The sequence below is a fragment of the Chroicocephalus ridibundus genome, chromosome 5 (genome assembly GCF_963924245.1).
Source record: "Chroicocephalus ridibundus chromosome 5, bChrRid1.1, whole genome shotgun sequence".
NCBI classification, from domain to species: domain Eukaryota; kingdom Metazoa; phylum Chordata; class Aves; order Charadriiformes; family Laridae; genus Chroicocephalus; species Chroicocephalus ridibundus.
The window spans coordinates 7,982,618-8,007,807 of NC_086288.1; the positions used below are offsets into that span (position 1 = coordinate 7,982,618).

The 25,190-nt window shown below is 41.2% G+C and overlaps 1 protein-coding gene across 5 annotated transcripts; it reads left to right on the forward strand.

Annotated features, from left to right (window-relative positions):
* The first annotated feature begins 240 nt into the window (after positions 1–240).
* Positions 241–24,760, forward strand: LOC134516704 (glycerol-3-phosphate acyltransferase 3-like). Of its 5 annotated transcripts, none has more exons than XM_063337196.1 (13): positions 249–370; positions 470–649; positions 13,802–13,874; positions 15,463–15,751; positions 16,894–16,968; positions 17,646–17,735; positions 18,660–18,753; positions 19,035–19,150; positions 21,316–21,371; positions 21,708–21,793; positions 22,584–22,712; positions 23,841–23,920; positions 24,390–24,760. In XM_063337196.1, exons 4-13 carry the CDS (start codon positions 15,507–15,509, stop codon positions 24,502–24,504), a joined length of 1,086 nt encoding a protein of 361 aa, XP_063193266.1. In that variant the 5' UTR covers positions 249–370; positions 470–649; positions 13,802–13,874; positions 15,463–15,506; the 3' UTR covers positions 24,505–24,760. The 5 variants fall into 5 exon arrangements, with proteins under 5 accessions (XP_063193264.1, XP_063193266.1, XP_063193265.1 ...); XM_063337195.1 differs by having other exon boundaries at positions 15,481–15,751; XM_063337194.1 differs by having other exon boundaries at positions 241–370; positions 473–649; positions 13,802–15,751.
* The last annotated feature ends 430 nt before the right edge of the window (positions 24,761–25,190 follow it).

Genomic DNA, 25,190 nt, shown 5'->3' on the forward strand with positions numbered 1-25,190 from the left:
GGATCTGCACTTAGAGACCTCGTTGATCTGTACTACGAGCTTTAGTAAGGCATCGAGCCAGCATTTAAACCGAGCTGCCTGGCCCGCATCATCCATCGGGGAGCGCGGGTGGAGCGAGCTGTCTTCATGTCTTTGGAGTGGGAGGATTGTGTCATGCCAGCCTGCGCTCTCAGAAGGCATGGCACTGGCTGAGCTCCGGTCCGTAACAAGGTTGTACCTTTTGAAACAGGACATGCAGCTGTGAGTACGTCTGGAGGTGCACTGTACTGTTCAGGATCGTGGTGGGAGTCTTCCGAGTTAATAACCTAATAAATTGTGGTACTGCTAAACAATAATCAGACAGCGGCAAATTGTACCACTTTTTCCTAAGGTATAGACTGAGTTTGCAGATGTATACTTTGCATTTTTCCAGTAGTCACATTTTACTTCTTTTTAATATTTGTAGTAACGTATTTTTTTCACATTCTAGCAGGTGTTCCTAACCATATCAGCCAGAAGAAAGCTCTAGAAAAATGTTTCAGGAAGGGAGAGTTAAAAGTGATAGCGTTCTTTGAAACGTCGTCAGAGGTCTGGTCTAAAGGCTGCAGGAGTTTTCCCCCTTCACTTCAGGAGAGCAAATGTTTGATTTCATCCTTCACCAGCACCATAGGTGAGCATACTCAGCCTTAGACATTAATTTCCTGACTCTTGATATAGGATATGTGCTCCTGCGGTCTTCCAAGAGGTGTTTCCATGATTCTGGGGTCTCGTGCATTTATTTTTAGGTTGCATATAAAGTTAACTCTTTTAGTAAAATTTCTTTTCCCTTAGAACTTGTTGACAGGATTTAGAAGGAGAATAGTTAGTTCTGGCATATTTACATTTAAATAAAATTCCTTAAGTATTATTTAAATATACGTGAATGGTGACAATATTTAGAAGAGGGAAATTGTTGTGATTCTTATCTGTTGTCGCAGTGGAGAAAGGGACCAGCTAAGACTTTTATTTCTAAACACACTCATAAATAGCCTAGATCTCTAAATAAGGGGGTGACGAGTCTCCAGATCATACAGAATGATGGACAAGATTAATGGGAAAGAGCCAGTATACGTTTCTTGCAATGCAGGCCATGTGGTATTAAACAAATGGGTAATAAGTACAACACAACTGAAGTGATACATTGCAACAAATGACTCCATTACGGATCACGTTGCCACGGTGGAGACAACAAGAACAGATGGATATGACCAGCTTCCATAGCTATTTGTGAAGAAAATTATGAAAGCGGACATGAATGCTGATATCTTTCAGAAATTGCTCCAGAGGACCCTGTGCTGTGATTGCAGTCGCTCCTAAGCCAGAGCTGTGAGAAAATTTTATGCATCTAATCCATGCAATAAATGTTGGGCATTGACAAATTACTCTATTGCATTCAGCAGCGATGAGACGCAAACTGTATACAAGATTTATATTGACAATGTATGAGAGATTTGTTGACGGTCATGTAATGCCTACACGTCCGATGGGTACGTTGCTGAGGTAAACAAATGTAGTCAGAACATGTAGTTGACCTCCCGCTTTTGTGATAGAAAGACTAAGCCTGTTGTAAGCTACTCGATATGATAAATAAGGTTCTGCAATTGAAAAAGAGGTATTCGTAGCAGTTTTCATGTGTGAGTACACACATCAGAATTACTGGAGTGCGGAATGCCCTGGTCAGTCCTGTTTGAAAGACTTTCTTACCCTGCAAAACATCACCCCAGCACCCCTGGATGTTAAGAGGTGCTGGGAAATCAGCCCAGGTTTGCTCTCTTGGCTTTGTGTCATTGACTTACAGGGCTTTTCTAATTAGATTTTTGCTGCTTTTGTAGCACTTTGCTACACGTAGCACTTTCTAGCATGGCAAAACTTGTAGCACTTTGTAGCATGGCAAAACTTGCATAGAAATACCAGGGAGTCCTACAACTGGGGTCAGAGGAACAATTTTAGCAATAGTAACACCTTCATGTGCCTAATGACAATGCTAGGGTGTACTTCTAGATGTAAGCAGCTTTTGATGATGTTGCAACTCAAACCAGGTAAATAATATACCCTGTATATTTACTGTGAAAAAAACCCGCATCAACTGATAGAAGTCTGACCATGATTGATAGTCGTGGAGCCTCTTGGCATTTGCCTCAGGTAGAAATATCTCTTTGTTAGCCTGTGAGGACTGTATTACTTAAAACATCTGAAGCACCACCTGGCTGAAGCTGATGCGTCAGTGCTCTTTTGGAACACTATGTGCTAGGGACATATGATGTTCTGGTAGTCTGATAGGAAAGACATTACAAAAAAGGCAGGCCAGTATTGGCCACAAACCTTCCTCTAGGACATCCCTCCAGGCATCTTTTGGAGTGACTGGAATAGTTAGTATTGGACAGGAAGGAGGTATACGTGGAACGAGTGGTTCCCCAAATGTCTGTGACTGTATGATTCCTCTTTAGAGGCCACGCGGATTGTTCTTTCTAGTCCACGTCTGCAGGAGGTAACGTATCAGAGGGAAGGCAAAACCACAGTGGTGCTCCTTGAAAGCTGTTAGGGTCTGTTGCGGTTTTGATCTATTCACAGTGTATATATGCACCTGCTTGAAAGATGACTGCTGTATATCCACTCCTGTGCAGGAAAAGGCTGTTTATATCCAATTTAACCCTTCCATATAAGGTGCTACAGATAGGCAGTGCTACAGAGGTCAGTGCTGTGTTTGCTTCTCCTTGCAGTGAAAAAATAAATGGGTCATAATTCTGGTTCCCTCAGACAATTGCAAAACATTGCCTAATAATAAGAAATCAGTAGAATGAGTAGACCTCAAGGATCGAGAGCCAAGAGTAGGCAGCTGACACCCACTCCATCTCCTTCTTATTTCCCGAGGAGACCAGGAATATCTTCATTGTTTCAAGTGAATTTCTTATGCTTGCAGGTGTCAATTTGAGATTTGTTAAATTAAAGGGAGCTTTGTTCTTGAATTCCTTCTGTGTCAGCAGCATCCCTTTTTTTCTAAATTGGATCTCATTCTTCCAAATGAACAGAGAGTTTTGCACATTAAGCGTCTGATGACTTTTCCTGACATACAGGCTACTTCGTCATGAAGAACTGCTTATAGTTATTTGGTATAAATTCATCAGCTGTTATTTACTGGACCTTACAAATGAGTGAAACGACATTCTGTTGCTGCATGTTTATTTGAATTACCTTCACGCTTCTGGATAGAGTGTCTCTCCCAGCTTCAAAATGGACACGACTGCAGCAGGCTGCCTATTGATAAGAGGGATAAATGCAAGAAGGACAGACGAATGACATGCAGAAGCTCTGTTTAGTCAGTGGGTGGCAGAGCTAATTCTTGAAGAGATTATAGTGCTGTAGTTATTCAGCTCATAGTGTTGGATGCATGGCTATTAATACTGGAATTCAACAAACGTACCTTTCAGTGGTTCTTTTGAAATAATAATAAAAAAATCAATGATTGTGATGGGGGTATAACAACTTTCTGACTGGAAAATAGGAAGCTGTGTTATGAATTGCCTGGAGAAATAAAGAATTTCCTTTCTTCTTCACATCACGAGCAAGTGCATTGCCTTCACATAGGGCAGAGATAAAGTTCAAGTCCAGATTTACTTCTATAGCAATCCTGAGTGCTTTGGCGTTAAGAAGTAGACCTGCTTTGACCACCATGTCTCAGTTGTTGCCATGTTCATGAGCCCAAGAACAGAAGGGTGCTTTAGAAGCTTTGCCAGCCACTTCTGGCAGAAAACTAACCAGGACTGAACTCCTTGGTCCTGACTGGACCAATGCCAGTACTCAAGCTCATTCTTTAGTGCTTTCTGGGGCAATTTTCCATTGCATTAGGATTTTTATTCCATACTGTTAATAGGTAGGCATAGAGGCTTGTCTTGATTTTGGTGTCGTTCCCAGTTTGGGTGGTTTTAGTGTTTATTTTTTGGGTTTTGTTTTGGTTTTGTTTTGTTTTTTTTTTTTAACGCTCCAAACCGTGTGGTGTTAAAGGTTTGCAAGAGAACAGTAAGAACACTGAAATGTTTTGCATAATTTCAGGAGGTATAAAGCAGATAAAGCAAAGAATAAAGATAAGAGACCTGGCCATATGGATCTTGTAGTGCCTTTGGGCTAGATAGTTTGACTACCTCAGTAGAGAGGCTACTAGCAACTCTTCATCTTCTTTGACTTTATGTGGGAATGCCATCTCTACGGCCTCCTCTTTCACAGCCCCGCAAGATGCTGGTGCGCCCAGGCTGGCCCATGAATTCAAGGTGATGCTTTCACTGCAGTGGATTGTTGCGGTGCTGCGTGTCCAGAAGCAAACTGAGTGGAATGGGTGTCGCAGTTGTCTCTTGCTGTGTGGCAAATATGACACGTTGGGTGAAAAGCAATAGACTGCCAAAGCCCCTCTGTTTCATTTGTTCCCTCTCCAAACCTGTTCTGCTTTTTTTTTCTTTTGATACGCCTGCGTTAGCTGTCTGAGAAGCCCCCAGAAAACCTCATATGTCTTGGACTGAGTGGTTTGCCAGGGAAAATTATAGCTGACAAAGAGCTGCAGTCCCGTCATTCAGCATGACGGAGGGGTTCGCATGGGACGGGTTTGCTTGCTGTCTGTTTTTTTAGAAGGTGTCAAGGAAGAATTACAGTGTCTGTCTGTGCTCCTGGTGTGGCAGGGAATATGACCTTGTAATGGTTAGACAGGCAGTGCAAACGGTAAAGTCTCACAGGATGGAGAACAATTCTCCCTCATTGAGGAGAGGAAACCTCTTCTTCCTCCCCCCAGGGTAGGGAAGTCTGTCTTTACCACTCTTCTTTTAAGAAATTACCCCCCTTTTCTGTGCCTAGGCTTATTGCTGAGGCATCTCATTAAGAGAGTCACCACACCTTCCCGTGACTTCCTAGTGTGCTATCAATGCTTCATTTCGCCCACCTTTCCTGCTTCAAATCAGGTCCCAGAAACTACCTCCACCCTCCCACCCACGAAGTTTTTAGCACCCAGACGACACGCATACCGATCCCCTGTGCTGAGGATAGCTATTCAGAGATGCGCTGCGTTGTGCTAGAAGATCAACGCCTGCTCATCCAGCTCTCTACCCTATGCCACCCTAGGGAACGCGTGTTAGCAGGGCAAGCCACTCAAGGAAGAGCCCAGAAATTAGAACGTAAGGAATGGCAGCTGAACAGAAAGGGGTGAGACAAGCTGTTTTGCAAACAATCAAACGTTCCTAGACAAGCCTAGAACTAGAGCCTTTTGGTGAGGCAGGTGAGAAACAGTCGGTAACGGTGTGCCTGGCAGCAGCAGTGTACTGGGACAGTGAGGGGCTCGAGGTCGCTGTTGAGAGAAAGAGCAATGGGAAGGCAGAAACAATTGACAAACAACCCAGCAAGGTTTGGTAGAAGATACAGAAGGCTCAGAGAGAGGTCAGCAAGGGGCGAGAAGGTAAAGCAAATAAATAAAAGCAAAAGAAAAGTTAGACTGCTGAAGAAGATGCGATGTAGTTACAAAGACCTGAGGGATGGCATTCGACAGCAAATCTGAAGATACAAAAGCTACTTGACTCATATGGCACAAGAAGCATGACGTGGTATCACGTGAGCTTGTGACATGTCAGGAGCCTGCTCGTTGGTGCCTGGGTGCATGGTATAAACTAGAGGACTTTAGCAGTGCTGCAGCCCACTCGTGTATCTCTGCTTCTGTTACTGGCTGGAGAGTATTAGGGCACTTTCTACAGGGGATTTTTGGGTCTGCTTTCATTCTTAAGAGATCCAGTTTGCGCATACCAAGGCTGGTCCACGACAGAAGCCAAACAGTGGCACACGGGGTTGGAGATATTTTAAAAGGACAGCCCCAGCTTTAGACAAACATGCTAATGTAAGCGTGTACAAAGGAAAGATCTTTCTTGGACCAACATATCACTCTCAGAAGTTATGCCCTAAATGCACATTCCACCAAGGTTAGTTAATTTATTCTTCCTAAGGCTGTAAATGAGCAGCTGGTGGGCTCTTCTTAGGTTCTAGAGATACAGTTATTCACCTTTGTTTCTTTTGTGATGCAGACAAGAAGGCAGGAGAGGGGTTGGTGTAAGGAGCTGAACTGGGCCTTTCCTAAAAAGTACTGAATTAAATTATTGACATTTGATAGGATAGAAAGAGAAACCTGCTTATCTATTGTATTTAAATGCTGTAGTCAAATAGATGCACAGGGACTTGTTATTTCACCAGTGTATTTTGTAACCCTGTAATGCAGTTTGGTTAATTTCTTGTAGAGCAGTGGAGGGGGCAGGTTTTATTGTATTGTCAGTTTCTGCCTGCTGTAATTTGCATCTTCATTTCACAGTTGTTACAAAAAAAAAAAAAGCCTGATTTGCACTTCAAGCTTCAGTTTGGTTCCTTTGGTGAAATATCAAAATGAAGTAGTTGTTTTGCTATGAAGCAGAAAGTCTGACTAAACAAGTCACTAATTTGAGCAAATGTCAGTTGGAGAAGTGCTTCGTGGGTATTAAATGAGTTTTAGAAGAGATGATTTTTGGCGGTCTGAAAACCACACCTGCTTGGTTCTGTATTGTAATTTCTTGGTGGGATGCCTTGTGAAAACCAGTTGACACATTGACAAGTTTCCTTATTGGCAGCATCTTATTATGTTAATATGTATTATTACTTACCATGTATTTTTCTTTCTTATCCCTTGTATTATATCTGTTGAGTAAATGCTTGTCAATTAAAAGGAAGTGGGTGGAGTTAGGGTGGGACAAGGGGTAGAAATTGCATCATCACTGAGGGTGTCTGTGGTGTCAGGCTTCAGAGGACAGTAGTCTTCTCCTAGAGATAGATTTGGCTCTTAGAATGTGTAATTTTTATTTGCCTCTGTCTCTTGAAGCTTGCTGGATTCTCCACTACAGATGAGCATTTATTCTCAGAAAGGCAGCGGGTTGGCATTTTGAAGGAGCAAGCATGGAAGAAAATAGAGAGGGCCATGGCCTTGCAGAAGGCAAGATTTTGTCTATCTGGATGATTTTGTTTGTGGTGTTAGTTTTGTTGCCTTCGATGTTTAGAGTGTCATTGGGGATTTCTCATTTCTATGTGAAAATTGTAATAAAAATATTTGAGGTAAGTTCAGAATTGGGTTAAAAAGGTATGTGTTTACTACAGGACATGTTTAATAAAAAAATTAAAATCTGTACATTTGATATAGATGCCATGAAAGTCAGCAAAAATAATTTCATTAACTTGGATGTGTTGTTTGCAGCTTTAACTTCCATGATAGTTCTTTTTAATGGTGTCTTTAATGATATCTTTAATGGGTTATAATAAGTTATAATCTAGTACTCGTTTGAGGTTTTCTTGGGTTAAAGAAATATATTCCAATATATTCAATGATATATTGCTTCGAGTTCAAGCTGGTTAGCATATTTCATGCTATTCTCATGACAATTAAATAAAAAGTCGTATTAGTTTATAAGAGTTGGTAAGTAACAAGAGCATGTATTTTAGAATTATATAAGTTTCAGTGGTTTTATTTGGGTTATTCGAATTGCGTGATATTAGTGAGTACTGTTCTAGGTAAGAATACTGACTCTGTGTGTTTGCTTCTTCCAGTTATAAACCTAGGGGATCCAGCAGTCACACGTTCTGCTGTATGAGACTCAAGGAATCCATGCAACCTTCTAAAAGTGTAATTTTTCTAGAGATTAACAGGTCATGGCTAATATTGTGATTCTGCTGAGACCGGTAAAAGTTTTCTGGGGCTTTTGATAAGCCAGAATTGCACTTAATTTTTCAAGTCTGACTTTTCATATCCATCAGTGGCCAAAAGTAGGTGCTGTGAATTCATCATATTGAACAGTGAAGCATTTCCATTTTCCAGTAGATTAACTTTGTTTTTCTGGCGTAAAGCCGCTTTGCATGAATATGCTTTCTACTTATGGCAGAAAACGTATTACTAGTATTGTCACTATTATTAAGCTGTTAGAGCCATCTATTTGTGCAGTACAGTATGTCTATAACAATGTGATACAGTTAATACGACCATCTTACCTTGCTAATTCTGTCTTATTTCTGTCTTAGAATTCTTCTGACTTTTTTTGTTTAATACCGATGAAGAGCTCTTGAGCAGAGACTGTCTTCAGCTGTATGAACATCATTTAGCGTAACGCATATGGCTGCAAACTTTAGGGGTTACTTATTTTTTTCAGATACTGATGTCAATGGGAAATGACTGCCTGTAGTGGCTGTATGTAATATTGGCTTTTATATGTGATTTTTTTTTTTTTTCTTTTAATCAGCCAGTGGTATGTTAATTAAATTCTTACTGGTACCCTGAGTAAGAGGCTCATGGCCTTGGAACTGATTTCATCAGGTGTCTCACATCAAACACAAACCTGAGAAGGTCTTTGGACAGTGTTGCTGCTGCAGTTGAGAGATATTAAAATAAGTTCTGGGATTTTTTTTCCCCTGTGCATTTCATAACGTTGAAGGACACTGAGTTGACCCACTCAGTGGAGCTTGATAAAGGAAGGCGCTTCACTTTGGAAAAGCGTGTTAAATGTTGTCCTTTCCATAGTTTTTGTAACACGTTAGGAGCATGATAATTTTGTGTTCACAATGTGGATGATTAATCTATCAAAAAAGAAGTAATTAAGTTAATGGTTATGCAGTTAGATATAGCCTTTTATGTCTAGTTCCCCATTGCTGCAACAGCTAATAACAGGGAGAGCACAGCTCCATGTACTGCAGTTCAGGCTGGCTTGTTTTCTTCTTTAGTTGAAAACTGTTCCCTAACAGTCCTGTGGGCAAAAAAGGAGTTGCCTCAGTTTTTATTTTAGGATTAATTTCAGCTGTTTTCTTTGAAGTATCCCTCAGTGCTTCTCATTGTGCCAAAAGCGTAACTGAGAGTTATCTTGGCGGGAAATGGGAAGGAGAGGTGCCTTTTTCTTGTGCTGGGGCCTTCAGAAGTAACGTTAGGGCTGGGAAATGCTGAGTAAAAGCTTGTGCATGCAACTGTTGGGCCTTTTCTGGGAGTCCTGGGGCTCGTTCACCAGAATATGGCTGAAACTCCTGCTTTAAAGTTAGCTTTAAAGCAGGCTTATATGCACCCTTTGTTCGAGAAATGAACAACTTGACATTGATAGCCTAGTGAAGTGTCGACTCATTTCTAGCTGTGACGTTATCTGTCTGAGATCTTGCTAATGGGGTAATGCACAAAGGCGTTGGTTTCTGTTGTTAGCCTGCATGGTGGCATAGGACGCCTTAGCTGATAGCTATGCTGAAAATGATGAGAGCAGATGCTTAGTTATGTATTGGCACACTGCTGGCTATGTTGCAGGATTGCTCTTGGAAGTACCAAACTACTGGTTGATCCAGCCTTGAGCACTATGACTGGATTCTCCATTGTGTTGCGTTTGATTTAGTCGGTTATGTAGACCAGCACAATTAATTGAAAACTTCTCATCTGAGAACGCTTTAGATTTGCTTCTTACAGCTGTAAATGACTATGCAAATTGGGAGGTAGATGGCAAACATGTTTTATTTTCCTCCATGTTTTGTCAATTTGAGAAAAACAAAAGGGTAGAGACTGACGTCAAAAGATATTTTTTCTTTTCCAAGTTGTGTTTTCAAAGAAAGCATATCTGTAGCCCTTGCTGAATTTGCTGTGAGCTCTAGGTGTTTTAGGATAAGGTCCAAGTTTGCGTATCTATTACTAAGCAATGAGTAATGCTGGCATATGATGAGATAAGTAATTTTGATTTCCTGACTTCACCGAAGTGTTTTAGCAGTGTGAACAGTGACTGGAACAAATGGGCAAGATGTAGTCTATGTATGGAAAGAATTTCTACCCTTTACTGCTTCTCCATCAAGGAATTTAGATACTTGTTTTCTAGAAACAAAACAAGCCTTTTTACAAAAGCAAGATTCAAGGTTTGAAAATTTGGGGGTGATTGTTTTTGTTTGTGGTTTTCTTCTCGTTTTGGTGTTTTGGTTTGTTGTTTTGGTGGGTTTTTTTTAGGGCATATGAATAGTATAATAGTAAAAGATCACCAAGACAGTAATTTCTCAGTTGTATAGCTGTTAGCCCATAATTACTATTATTACCATTAATTTATCCTTAAAGTATTTCTGGAAATGATAAAGATTAATTTGGCTTAGTTTCCAATAGGGCTATTCTTTCCCAAATGCTTTTTATTTGTGAAATAATGAGTTTTCTCTAAATTTTGTATTTTCTTATCTGTAATGGGGTTTGGTGGTAATGGTGGTATTAGCAAAGCTGTGCTAGGGATATTATTCCAGCTCTTTAGTGTTGCAGCTGCAAAAGAAAATGTATTTGCTAGAACGAAATCTACACCATACTCTCGCAGTCCTGTGGAAAGTCGAATAAATGTGTTAAACAGCTGTAGCTCCATTTGCCAAGAATCTTCTGGAATTTAATGAGATCTGAGCTTTTGTATGAAATTTGAGGATTGTTTCTTGAGAAATACTGATGTGTAGGAAAGACATCAACCAGCTACTAATTGTGGGTTTCTTTGAATTGATAGCTCACTTGTATATTGGGGTAGATAATGTGCTGTAAACTCCTACATATAATATACAGATCATTTCATCTGGGTTCTTATTTGGGACGTGAAAGGGGAAAAGAGGCCAGACAGAAAGGACTGTTGGATGAAAAGGTCGTAAGTACTTGATCTTACAAGGTGATTTCAGCTTGCACTGAAAACCTGCTGACCTTCTCTTTGTAATTATATTGGAAGACTTTACATGGAGCAATTGCCCCAAGGCCTTTGCTACACATGAGAACAAAGCCAAGAAGAGGATTGGAAAAAAAAGCCAGTGTAATGAGTGATTAGAAAAAACTTTTGTGAGAACGTGGGAGAAGAGGTAGCAAAATATGAGAACACAGAGGAAGAGAGGCAAAACTGAACTGAGTTATTACACAGTATGGAAAAAGGGAGTACCGAGCAACACACTGAACTGTACTTAAAAGGAAGGAAAAACCACAAGAAGTGATATTTTTTAAAAATGAACATTCCGTGTTGTATTGATTTTTTCATATCATGTACCATGAAGAAAGTAATTAATCCAACAAAGTATTAGGTCTCCTTATTTTGTTCAGCATTTAATTACAGGAAGCCTCAAACAAATGGGCCATTGGAGTTAAGCCGCAAGTCTTCAGTGTTTCCAGCTGGGATCACCTGCTGGATGTTTGGGCTCTGTGTGTCTTCATCACTTCGGAAATGGGAGGGGGGGAAGGCACGGCACCTGGATTCTCATTTGGTCAGCCAACTCAGGAATAAAGTTGCTCCATTTAACACCTAAATTCTGTGTTAGTTGCAACACCTGTGTTTTTGTAAGGTATTTAAAACATCCTTTCATTACTCTTTTGCAACAAAGACCAGCATGACAGCTCTGTCTCAATACTGTGCAAAACAAAGGTGATCACAAAGCCTTATTTCATATTTTAAAAACAAATTAAACATACGGATGCCACCAAATGCAGAACAAAGTAGAAACTACTCTGTCGGGTCAGTCCCATGAGTTTACGTCCCATGATAACTTTCATCGGTGCTTTTCTGTAACTACTCCCATTTCAGATGATCTCTGGCGATGTGTCTTGGACAACGAGCTCCACAACTTAACTGTGTCTTGTGGAAATATATTACCTTTTTCTTGCTCATACGCCCTGCCCAACACTTTCGTACGATGCTCCCCAGTTCTTGCATTAGAAGATAAAGCGGATAATGGTTCCTTATGGCCCTGCTCTGTGCCAGTCCAGACTTCGTAGGCCTCTGTTTTATGCTCTCTCTTTCTCCATGCTAACAAGCCCTGTGTAACCCTTCACCTATTCAAAGTTCTTCATCTGCCTTGTTCTCTGCCTTTGTAGCCTCGACTGACTATTTAATTACAGGCTGCCATTTTTGTCCTGCTGTCTCTCTGTGCTATGAGGCAGGATTTCATACTTTACTAGTGAACTTTATAAATTTTTGTTGGTTTTGACTTGTCTTGTTCATTTGAATTAGCTAACGTATTTTTGTGAGTCAGTTTGGTCTGTGATTATCACCCTTTTTCTACCTGGGATTGAAAAGCCACCTTCCTTGAGGTATTCTAAATCCCTGGGGACAGTATGATCAAGCTAATTTCTGGCAGCGCTTGCCAACTAGCAGGTGCTTGTTCATGTAGCAGGACCATGATAGGCAAGATAAGGGTAGTAGACAGGTAAACAGGAGACAGGAAAGCAGAGAGTACGGCAAAAGGCTTTATTTGCCAAGCTAGATGATTTTTATTTTTTTCCTCCTTCATGCTATATCCTAAAGGATAGTGGGGAAGGGTTGAGGACGTTATAAAGAGGTTAAGTTTGCCACATGTCTGCCTTTACTCTCTTTTGCAGCATTATTGTTCCTATACCGTATGCTCTTTCATGTCTCAGTGAGCAGGCTGCTGTTTTCATGACATCCCCTGGCTCCCCAATTCTGAATGCGTTGTAGAAAATTGAGACAGATGATGTACTGGTTCACCTTTCCTAGGGAATAATTGGAAAGTATATACAAGGTGAAGGTCTGTTTTTCGAGGGTATTTTTTTGTGGTGTTAGATGATTTGCATGGACGTTAAAATAACACATCACTGCCTGTTCTGGTTTCTCTTTTTTTTTTTTCCTTTTAAGGTGGTTGGTAAAAAAAGAAGTCAGCTAGGGGTAACTAAAATGCCCTAATTATGCTGTGATAAAGTGCCCCCTTTTGGTTATTGACTTAAACTTCAATAGCTACAGTCAGAGCTGGTAGAGGGCACGCAAAACTTAAGGATGGCAAAAAGCTAGTCAATATTGTTGGCACATGCAACACATAATGTGGTGAAGACTGAGATCAAGCTTCACGGTTACTTAAATGGCTGTGCGTGTCAGTCACAGGGAAGTAAACTGTTTAGCAAGGGTTTCTCCTGAAGCATCCTTATCTGTTGTAGGTGGGAAGCCTTAATAGCAGGTGAGGACAGAAGTTGAGTGGGTCATTGATTCCTTAATAATGAGCAGAGCCTACGCGCAAGCACCCTTTGTTAGTGCAGATATCTTAAAGTAAGTACAGGAACATCTAGTGCTCGCCAGAGCTACTATTTATATGTCTATACATGTATGGTGAAAGCGTTTAAAACTTTGAAAACTTCAAAAATTAGGCATATTGGTGTGTTCGATTTGCTGATGGAGGAGTTTTATGCTGCTCTGCACAGGGAGGAGAAACTTGGTTTAGCTCAAAAAGGTAAATACAGGGAATGGCGAAAGCTCATTACCAAAACCACTACTTTGGAAATACTGTGGATACGAAATGGCCCCGCCTCTGTTTTCTGGTAACAGAAACTGCATGAATGCCCTAAAACTGTGGTAATATCTTTTATTCCTTAAAATGCATTCTTAGATCTATTTTTCCAGCATGTGTCTAGTGTTAGTGACAGTATTTTACATCATTCTGTTGCCTGAAGCTAACTGGGGAAGAGAAAGTTTTGGACCTGTGGACCTCATAGATTCTCTTAGGTAGCTCAGTAATTTGTGGGGCTCTAGGAAAATAACAGCTGCTTGTGTCCTGAAAAGAAGTTTGAGCCAAAAATTTTTTCTTGAAAGTGGTAAAGGGTAATCTATGTAACAAACGAAACAGGAGGCATGCAGGACAGCCTTCAGGCTGAATTTGAAAAACGAAAATCTAAGACCTGGCTTCAATAAAAGAGGCTCAGGCAATTCACCTACGGTAATTACAAAATGCCTGGAAATAATTAAATGAAAACCATCAACATCTACTTTTCTTGTTTTGGGAACAGTGGGCCGCCCTGCAGATTGAGGAGGGAGTAAAAAAGCAGAAGGCGCTGGCACTTGAAAATTTAATCTCCACTGGTAAGATCTCTGAACGAAGGTGACACGGCATTCTTCGTCTTGTAAAAAGGCAACTATTTTAATATCTTGCCTAGAAAAGAGTAAACAGAAACATAAATTGCATGTGATGTTAAGTAAGAAAACTGGAATGGCCAAAATGGAGTTTGATGGGCAAAGTTGAAACTGCTGAAGTTACTAACTTGCAAAAGAGACCTTAAGTATGTTATACGCAAGATAATCTGTGAATTATAGTGTCGTCTGAATAAAAGAGGCTAGTGTGGGTATAGACAGACATTGCTAATAGGCATTTAGGAAGCTGTCCCTGTCTTCACGAGTATTTTGTACTTTCTGACTCCCATCAGCTCTCCCTTTACAAGATCAGGAGGAATGAGTATTCTTTGCCCTTGATATTGCTCTGTATGGATTCTTTCTTGCTTCTTGTAACTCTTAGCATGCAAAAACCCTGTGTCTCTCAAGTAAAGGAGCTACGCCACCCACAGATAAAATCTGAGAGAGTAACTTATTTATTTTTTTCTTTCCAACTGTTTTTCCTTTCTTCTTTGACCAGAGGGGACTGGGTTAAGTTCTCATAATAATCCTTTTACTTGTAGTGCCATTTTTAGTCATTAGTCACATAGGCTGCTCGGTTTGTCAGCTAATGATGGTCTGATGATTTCCTGGACATTGAAGGTTTGACTGAAGGGCAGCTGGGGGAAAGCGTTGTGATTCTGATCCTGTTAGTATGTTGATTAAGGTAAATGAAATGTATTTTGAATAATACATACTTAATGTCATCCAATACCTGACCCACCCCCACAAAAAAAAACCCAAAACAAAACACAAACAAACAAACAAACAAAACCCCCAAAACCCCAACCAACCAACCAAAAAAGCCAAGCATTAGCTGGTATGAATCGAAACCAATTTTAGTCACTCTAACCAGACAGATAAGAATCTGGCCTGAGTGATCTCAGCAAGCGTCACTGAGACTTGCTGTGTGGCCCTCCTGTGAGGCGTAGTTTTACAGATATGGAGCACGAACGTGTTGTCACTCTTCCTGCACGATGCTTCTGTGTTACACTATGTATATCTCGGTGGAAAAAAACCTAGACACTTTGAAGTTTTTCAGTAGTGAACTGACTCTTAAAGGAAAAAGGATGGGGGAAGACAGAAGGCTCAGAGAAAAAAAATACCAGAGGAAGGTGTTTGTTACAGCTGTGAAAAAGTAAAACTAATCAACAGCTGCAAGAACAACAACTCTGCAAACACTGCCTGAATTTGAGTCAAGGCACCATGAGGGGTCTGCAGTCTTGGCGGTGTGCTGTTGACATTTCTAGGTGTGCGGATATATGTTATTTGGTAAAGGACAATGAAGTAGGTGTTGTGCTTAAGCTTTTATTTGCAGTGCTTTTCTCCTTTCTTCAACAATTTAGTGGTGTTATATGGCATAAGATTAGAGAATTAACTTGTGAAACTAAATGCCAGTACATAAATGAGGCATAACAATGCAATGAAGGTGCCTGGAGTAGGAGGAGAGCTGATTCTAAAAAGCACATATATTTTACTCTCTTTGGAATCCGTGTTGTCCATTCCACTGTGTGGAAGGAAGACTCATTTCCTCATGTAGGGATCATCCAGAAAGAGGAAACCTCCATGGAAGAGGAGATTGCTGGCCAGCGCCGAGGACGCTTCAGCCTCGCTGATGTTATGTACTTCTCCAAGAAGGGGTGCGAGGCAGTTGCGGAAGACGAAGTCACCCGACGGTTCTTCTCTGAGGAGCTGGTGTCCTGGAATCTCCTCAGCAGAACCAATGCCAACTTGCACCACGTCAGCTGGCAACTGACCGTTGTGTGGGTTGTTGGGATTCTAATTCGGTATTGTCTCCTGATGCCTTTTCGGTGAGCCAGATGTAATTTGCTGGTACCTGGTTTTTTTTGTGTTACTTTCTACAAAAGATGTGAAATAATGTTATTGACTAGTGCAGAAAGTAGAACCTGGCAAGACTGTGTTTTCTAAGATGCCATCGAAACTCAAATATCCCTAAAAGGGGAAAAGAAAAAGGTGCTGAAGATGTACCTTTCTCATGTTCCATATGTTTTATTAGCAATTAATTTGTTTGTAAAATCCAGCAAAACTTTATGGAAATGATCTGGAGATCTTGTTATGTAAAATAACAACTGTGCCAACTAAAAGGATTGGGCTCTACCCGTCTAATACAGGGAGACTGTGTGCTGAACACTTGGGATTTGAAGCAAAGCCAATGTTCAGGGAGCACAGGGCCGGATGGAAAAGAGAGACATCCACTTGGAATGTATTAAATTCTTCTAAAACTTTCTTCTAAGCAAAACCAGCCTTTATCATATTGACCAAACAGTTACAAGTATTCCTGTGTTCTTGTAAAGAACAGGAGCTCTTAAAATGTCTTATTCCTTTGATGGGAGGACAGTATATTTAAAACATGGCTGCAGTGCATAGAGATATTTTTTTATATCAGTCAATCACATGGCAGAGCACATAAGTCTGTGTGTGGACTTAGATACGATGCTTAAGAAGACAACTTTTATATAGAAATGGCTTCAATATTGGTTTTGCTTAGCCATTAGTAACCAAAGATATTTAATTTTCATTGCTTGGGGTGGAAATATGTACTGAAATTTCTGGATTGCTTTTTAACAATCAAACGATGAGTCCCTTTTGGCACTGAGAAATCTCATGTGCATTAAAGAACACTAGCCGCTCTTCGCTGTCCTCTTTGAACATGGTGACTTCTTTACCGTGTGATAGCTTCCAATCAGGGTGCAGTGCTTTTTGGAAGGTAGGCTCCAGGCAGCACAAGGTTTTGTACTCGGGGCAGGATTAATTGAGTGAAAACATGCTCATACTATCCTGTTGGCCTTAACTGGTTTGTATTGCTAGTTAGATGCTATTAATAGTGGAGGGAAGCATTGAGAAATGGATCAAAGGGTTAAAGAAAATATTTTCTTGCTTGCTCTTCCAGTTTTGCTTCTTAGCATTTAATTAAGATTATTTTACTTCATAGCGTCTGCTTGGCTGTTTTCAGCATCCTCTTGCTGGTCTTGGCCACTACGGTAGTAGGACAGTTTCCAAATGGCAGGTAGGTGTTTGCGAAGGACTCTTTCCACTTCTTTTTTATTTCTTTAAGGATTTAAATTAGTGTATTGGAATATAAATCTGCTTGAGCCCAGAGGATTAATGTGGACTATCCTGGGGTGACTTTTTCTCTACTGTAAACTCAGAGAGCACTATGAGAGACCAGTGGCACCTGAAAGTGGACATGCAACGTAAGCCAGGTAGATACTGCTGGAAGCATGTCTTAGAGCGGAAAACAGGGTATGCTCTACTTGAGTCAGAATAGGGCAAGTAAATCATCTGTCCTGAGCAATTCTTTATTAAAACTGAGATTGTTATGTGCTGTCAGTGCAGAGAACTCAAACGTGATTCACCAGCTAAATATTTTTATATTAGAATAATGTTAATGAATGAGTCAATAGCAGTTGCTTCCAGAGAAAAAATCTGTAGAACAAAACCTTGACTGTTATCTTCTCTGCTTTGAATCTGGTGGGTTTAGAATAGATGACAGTAGAAGCATGGAACAAGAATATCTTTGATACCCGATAAGCTCCTCCTGCGTGGCATTGTTAGTGCAATGAATCCTCTTAGTATGGTCTTCGTAATAACAGCTGTTGGGAATAATTTGGAGGGTTTACATTACATTGTTGTATGAGTGACTGCGTAGAACTGGAAATGTATGTATGGCTTCATTTCTTTTAGAGTTAAATGCTGGCTGGGCAACCAGGTTCAGATGATATGTGCCGCGTTAGGTATCCGATGTCTAAGTGGTCTTGTTCATTTCCACAACAGGTGAGTGATGCCGCCCTGCTCTCGTTGGTTTGGTGTTGATTTTTGTACAGTACTCAATGTCTCAAGTCTCTTAATCCATTACCGCACAAATACTATGATGGTGTGGTTTGATCCAAGAAGCTGTTAGGATCATCTAGTCTCTGTCAAGACGTTTGCGTGCCCTGCTGCATTTTCTGTTGTCTATTGGCAGGGTATGCAAAGGTGTAGTACTACTGTGTTCTTAATTAAATATACATGTAGACATTTTTCTCAGTGTTTGCTGTGATCTTGTTATAATTGCACACAAGAACATTGCCATAAAATGCTCAGCTGTTCTATTAGCCGATTTGTTTGGTAACTAGCCGATTTGTTTGGTAACTAATTCTTCACGTTCTCTCCTAAAGTAAGTTATGGATGGTATTTCAGTCAGTTTTTGTAGTATCTTGCCTTCTTAGTGGTGGAGCTTTATGTAATGGAGGCTTCTGAAATACTTTTTGTTTGTGCTTTAGAAAACAAGCAAAATCGTGCTCTAGTGTCTTTGCTTTTAGAATTTTAGCGTCCAAATATTCTTCAATATATGTCTCTATGAATGGTAACTTATGCAGCTAAAATGCCTACTCCAGTGAAGTCTCCTCAGCTAAAAGTAAACTGGTTTTGGTGAAATGCTAAACTACTGAAATGTGAAAGGACTCTTGAAAGTGTGAGGAAAGATGACCTATCTGCTGTAATATACTGCCAGAAATTTCAACATATATCATGGTAATATTAGTGTTTTAAAATGTTTTCTTCCACTTCCTATGGACCTGCAAATAAGCTGGGTGCCTGAAATGCTTTTGGCACCGAGAGTCTCGTTTGTGGATATATGCTCGCTGGATGGATCACCTGATGGGGCCTGCAGTCTGGAGAAGAAATATGAAATAATTACTTTTATGGTTGTCATTGCAGAGAAAACAGACCGCAGGAAGGAGGCATCTGTGTAGCCAACCACACATCTCCATTAGATGTTCTAATCCTGGCCAGTGATGGATGCTATTCCTTGGTATGAACAAGAGAGTTGGTAAATATTGGTAATGTTGAGATGCCCATAAATGTAATGTTGGATAAGAGGATAAAATTACTGGTGGAAAGAGTGGAATTTGATAGCATTCAAACTCATGTTCAGGACTGCAAAATAATAGACACAGGCAGATGCGTGCACACTTTTGAACAAGAGGATCAGTATTTGTGAGCAAGCTTAGAAACTGATGCGTCTGTGTTCAGAATTTTATTATTTAAGTGACTGTGTGTTTGCATAGTAACCAGTTTCTTTTCTTCATGCAGGTTGGCCAGGTGCACGGAGGGCTTATGGGACTTATTCAAAAATCTTGCATGCAAACTACTCAGCATGTTCTGTTTGAACGCTCAGAAATGAAAGACCGTCATCTGGTGAGGAAAAAGTAAGGTAGTGAGGTGTTTGCTTAATTGTCCTGTCAGCTCTAGTAATTGTGAGGTCCAAGCGTGAGTTGAGACTGTTCTTGCCCTGTGTCTCTCCCTGGTGGGCAGCTGTAGGTTGTCATCAGTGTAACCTTTGGAACCGCTCCATCAATGAAGGTGCAGGATGTAGCAATCATCTACTGAGCTTCTGATTGTTTGCCCTGTAACTTCTAGGGGTTTCCACATTGCCCCAGTCGCCCTGCGGGCCACAGGCAGAAGCCTGTTGGTTCATTTTCAAGGATGATGATTTAGGATGTCAGAGCAGAAATCTGAGTTCTGTCAGCACATCTGCTTCCCAGATCATGCCTTGCCCTGGTACATTTTTTCATCAGCTCTGAACACTGAAGCTGGTTATATCTGCTGGGAGTACAGGATAAAGGCTTGTAAAGATACAGAGGCTGACTGTAGCAAAAAAACCCCAACAAAACAAACAAACAAAAAACCCAACCAAGGTACCACCAAGCTGCCAGAAGCTGGAAGAGCATCCTGGAGAAGTGTCTTCATATGTTTGCTTCATGCCTATACTATTCTCCAGGCCTGCAGTATTGATCCCTGGCAGAGACAGCACGTTGGACTTTAAGGACACGAACAGGATTGACTCAGTATGGCAGTTCTTATATTCTCAGGTGGTTACAGAGACTGTTCTTAGTCATCCTAAATCTTCGTGAAATAAGGTGCGATGCAGCTAACATTAAGTAAGTGTCTATGACAGTTTGTACTTAAAGAAATAGAGACAGTCCCTCCATGCTGGATCATTCTCTCCTTTTTTTGATATCTCATGCTTTGGGTTTGTTCTTTAATGCAGACTGGATAGGAATTGCATGGTCTTGAGTCATAGGAAAGACAGGTGTCTCAGGGGCCTGGACAGCCTGGATCAATGGGCCGAGGCCAACTGTATGAGGTTTAATAAGGCCAAGTGCCGAGTCCTGCATTTTGGTCACAACGACCCCATGCAGCGCTACAGGCTTGGGGAAGAGTGGCTGGAGAGCTGCCCAGCAGAAAAGGACCTGGGGGTGCTGGTGGACGGCCAGCTTAGCATGAGCCAGCAGTGTGCCCAGGTGGCCAAGGCGGCCAACAGCATTCTGGCTTGTATCAGGCATAGCATGGCCAGCAGGAGCAGGGAAGTGATCGTCCCCCTGTACTCGGCACTGGTGAGGCCTCACCTCGAGTGCTCTGTTCAGTTCTGGGCCCCTCTGTACAGGAGGGACATTGAAGTGCTGGAGCGGGTCCAGAGGAGAGCTACCAGGCTGGTGAGGGGTCTGGAGACCAGGTCACATGAGGAGAGGCTGAGGGAGCTGGGCATGTTTAGCTTGGAGAAGAGGAGGCTGAGGGGAGACCTCATTGCCCTCTACAGCTACCTGAAAGGAGGTTGTGGAGAGGTGGGTGTTGGGCTCTTCTCCCAGGTGAAGAATGACAGGACCAGAGGAAATGGTCTGAAGTTGCGGCAGGGGAGGTCTAGATTAGATATTAGGAAGAATTACTTTACTGAAAGAGTGGTCAGGCACTGGAACAGCCTGCCCAGGGAGGTGGTTCAGTCACCATCCCTAGAGGTATTTAAGAAATGTCTAGATGTGGCACTTCAGGGCGTGCTCTGAAGGGCAGAGATTGTAGGTTGTTGGTTTGTGGTGGTGGTTTTTTTGGGCTTTATTGTTGGGGTTTTTTTTTGTGTGTGTATGGTTGGACTCAATGATCTTAAAGGTCCTTTCCAACCATGACGATTCTATGAAAACAACAGATTTTGTGTGTCAGCAGTCTGCTTAGTGGTAATACATTTGTTTTTAAGCAATGCAGCAAACGTAGTAAAATAATGGCCTATCTCTTAACTAGATGCAGAGAATCATGTAAAACTGAGTTATCAACCTAGAAGGCATGAAAACTTGAAATATGGAATATGCTTCAGTCAAAAGAGAGCTTCGACTGTGTTCACAACTGGAACTTCTCGAAGATAAATAGGAAGAGATTTTTACATGCTTCAAGTTCTCTGGCTTTGTGTTAATTGGTTAAAATGGTGAAATAAAACTGCGTAAGATTTTGTAGAAAACCTGCTTTTGCAATTGTAACGGATGTTTAGGTTCTTGGCCAAATACAAATATGGAGTATACACTGAAATTTTATTTTCTCTCCACAGAATTAGAGAACACATTGCAGATAAGGCCAAATTACCCATTTTGATTTTCCCAGAAGGTAGGAAACAACTACATTGATTTTATTGCTCTTCTCGCTTCTTGCCACTAAGTGCAGTTTACTGTACCCAGTCTTTACAAATGAGGTGTTTGTTTTTAGTCTGTAGAATTAATTAGCTCTTGTGAGATATTAAAAGTCAAATCCTAGTATTTTACGACAGTCTACTTGCTTTATTATATAGCATAATGGAAGAGAGAACAGGCTCTGGGATTATGTTTTGGAACTAAAGCTTACTTTCTCCTTTAGTATCTTACATCACCTTAAGATAGTTTAGGATTAATTTGCTGATACTTTTGTTCCTGGCTTAAACTCTTCATCTGCTTTAATTCTGGCCAGGTACCTGCATAAACAACACATCAGTAATGATGTTTAAGAAGGGAAGCTTTGAGGTAGGAGGGACCATCCACCCAGTAGCAATCAAGGTAATGTATCTGCAGTTTTCCAAACGTGGAAGGACTATTTGCAGAAGCTTCTCATGTCAGAGAAAAGCTGTTCATGTATAAAGCCTTAAAAGGGGGTGGTTCTGTGTGAATAAGGTACTGAATAAGCCCTGAGAAAATGGAATCTTTCCGTGGTGTGCAGTGTCTTGCAGTTCAGCACAGTATGGAAAACGTTTCACTGAGTGTCTCTACAACTGGTTAGGAGCAACCTCAAAACCACAGTTGCCATTGCTATGCTGCATGTTTGGTTCTGCCTGCTCTTTCTGTCATAGGGCTCCTGCCTCTTGTGGGCTTTGGGGATAAAGGAACTCTTCTGGGTACTTCCAAGGCTTTCTGAGTAGCTTTAGCCAAGCCACCCTAGCTCTAGATACGTTAGTTACTTTTTCTGGAACTATAGTGTTGCCTAACCTCATGGAAATTGTTAAAACCGGTGTGAGTGTTTTCAAGGAAACCTTTGTAGTCTGCATATTTGGAGAAGACAAGTCTTTACGTTTTGAGTAGATCTATCTTGTTATAGGTGAGATGTGTTTCAATGGTGCTGTCACAGTTTGAGGCCCTGCCTCGCTTGTAAAGGTTAACTCTTATAAACTTGTAATAAATGTTGAAATGTGGAGCTTTACTCTGAATTTACGGCTACTTTTAGGAGGTGTGGTTAGATTTGCCTGTGGTTTAACAAGTTGAACTGTGACTTCATGGCCAAAAAAGAACAGCTTACGTGGTTTAAGCTAAGGTAGCAGACGATGCCCTTTTGCTTATTCTTCTTGTCTTCCAGTATGACCCCCGCTTTGGAGATGCGTTCTGGAACAGCACCAAGTATTCCATGATGACCTATGTTTTTAATGTGATGACCAGCTGGGCTATTGTCTGTAACGTGTGGTATCTGCCACCAATGGTCAAGGAGGTACTTACGCTTTTGTAAGTTTTGAAAATACTTGCAAAATATTGTCTAAAGGAAGTCTGCATTACTACGCACGGTGTGTTGGCATTACATTTGCACATCTTTATTGACAACTTAATCGACAAAGGCCAGAAAGCAACGCTGTAGTCTTAAAATGAAGTGAGCATGGATTTATGTGGGTTAACCCAAACAGCTTTTTCACTTGGGTGCAGCTGCCTTGCTTTTCTCTGCTCCCAGAGACTAGAACAGATGTTAAAATGTGGTTTTATGCCGCAGGAGTCCTGCCCCTCATCATGGCACAGACATTCCTTTTTTCATCCAGAAGTGATACCTAGATTCAAGCCTTCTCTTCACTCCATACTGGGGTGCTTCCATCTTCTGTGTCCCGCCTCTGCCTCCATCTGCACAGCTTCCTCCCACGCCCTTGTTTCTCAGCCCCACAGAACATCCAGCTAATCCTCCGCTTAGCGGCCGTACCCCGCAACTTGGCACAGCCTCTCAGCCCACGGCCCCTGCATACTGACCTGACGCTGACGAAGCGGTCAAGGCCTTTGCTCCAGCAGTGCTTCCTACCCCGGCCTTTGGTTGGCCCCGGTCTTGGCAGGAAAGCTGGTGTAATGCATGTATCTTCAGCCCTCTGCAGTTTGGGCAAACAGATGCCTGTGAACTCAGAATAATTCGCTGATCCTGAATACATCGGGGCCCCAACCCTGTTCAAGGCACCCCATCTCCTCCAAGGTGATCCTGTCAGTGTATTCCCAGCTTCAGCATCATGCTGAAGTACTGGGAGGAGGTGCATCCCTTGCTCTGGCCAGAGCTGGGACCTCACGCTGTGTGTTGTTTGAGATTTGCCCCAGAAACCACGGAGCCTCCCACTTAGTTCTTTTCGGCACCGAATGGTGGCAAACCAGGTAGCCTTCCCTTGGACCAGCTGGAACCGCCCTGCAGGTCACATTTGGCTTGTAGGCCTGGCATAAACCCAAGTGCCTGCTGTCTGACAAAACGTATCGCTTTGGGACATGCAGAAACTGTTGAACCTGTAAAGCAAATCACTCATATATATATATATATATATATATATATATATATATATATATATATATATATATATTTTTTTTTTTTTTTTTTCAGGAAGAAGAAGATGCTGTTCACTTTGCCAACAGAGTGAAGGCTGTCATCGCTGCTCGGGGGGGAATGTCTGTGCTTCCTTGGTAAGAAGCAACACCTTTGAGGTTGGATTTAAAGCATATTTAGGTGTTCTGTATTCTGAAACGTTAGCCTGGAATCTTTTAAAACTTCTTCCCGGTTTGCTTTGCTTGGGCTGTAGTCCATCACCCTTACTGACTCTTGAGTCAGAAAATTCTATTTTATTCCTTGAACGGTTCCACTAGAATAAATAGACTAACATAGTATAAAAAGAGAAATGGAGCTGACAAGTGGATCTAGACAGCAGGTAGTATTTGGTGAAAACAAATTATTTGCCTGTTAAATGCTGCATTAAAGGAAAGGCCTTGTTTGCATTGTATGGTAAGATTTGGTAGTACCGATCATTTAGCATTGTATTGCAAAAGCCAACACCTAGAGTGAAAACTGCTTTGACTACGTAGTCCAAATATTGTAACGTTTTTCTGCCTTGAAGCTGAAGTAAGCTTAAGGCTGTTTCTCTTCTGTGTCTTTCAGGGATGGGGGACTGAAAAGGAAAAAGGTCAAGGAGTCTTTCAAGGAAGAGCAACAGAAAAAATATTGCCAGATAGTAACAGAAAATGGATCTGTGGGAAACGGAAATGTTTGTTAAATGGTATTTATTTTATCTTATTTTTTCCATGACTTATCTCCACCAGAAAATGGGCTATTTTTTATATTGAAACCGAAAAAATATATTATCCTGTAATATATTTTGGATATGACACAGCAGGGAAACCATAAAGAGATGGTATTTTGTATAAAGTAAGGATACCATTTTATAAATAGGAAGATTTACAACATACTGGTAAAGTTCTCTCTGATGTTGAGTGAGAAGAATCTGCAACAAAACTACTTAAGTTCATTAAACTGTCTTTTTTTTTTTTTTTTTTTTTTTTGAAATCTTTGTGTTACCCTGAAGACTTAAGTGGTAATTTCTCAACTCCTAATAAAACACGTCTGTACTCCTAGCCTCTGTCAATGACTTGGACTAGTAGTTGTCCTGTGAGCCGCAGTCACTGCATTGCTGTAGAGAGGGATCTCCTGAAGTCAGAAGACGTTTGCTCTCTGACAAGCCCACCCTCCAAAAATAAATGGAGCACGTGCACTCTAGGAATCTGAGACAGTAATATTTCTGTCCCCTATGGTATTTCATTCTCCTGTTGAGTAGCTCCCACGTGGAAGAATCTGGCTTCTGTAACGATCTGAACATCACTAATGAAGCACACATGAATAGGTGTTATTTTGCCCAAGTTGCTTTAAAATGGACGAGTTGGTAAGGACAGTTAATAAGGCTTA

Excerpts from the sequence above, each read along its gene's own strand:
- LOC134516704 (XM_063337194.1), top strand. The coding sequence starts at position 15,507 with ATGGAAGAGGAGATTGCTGGCCAGCGCCGAGGACGCTTCAGCCTCGCT. Across the intron at positions 19,151-21,315 it reads CGTCATCTGGTGAGGAAAAA|AATTAGAGAACACATTGCAG; the intron begins GTAAGGTAGTGA and ends TTCTCTCCACAG. Across the intron at positions 21,372-21,707 it reads CATTTTGATTTTCCCAGAAG|GTACCTGCATAAACAACACA; the intron begins GTAGGAAACAAC and ends AATTCTGGCCAG.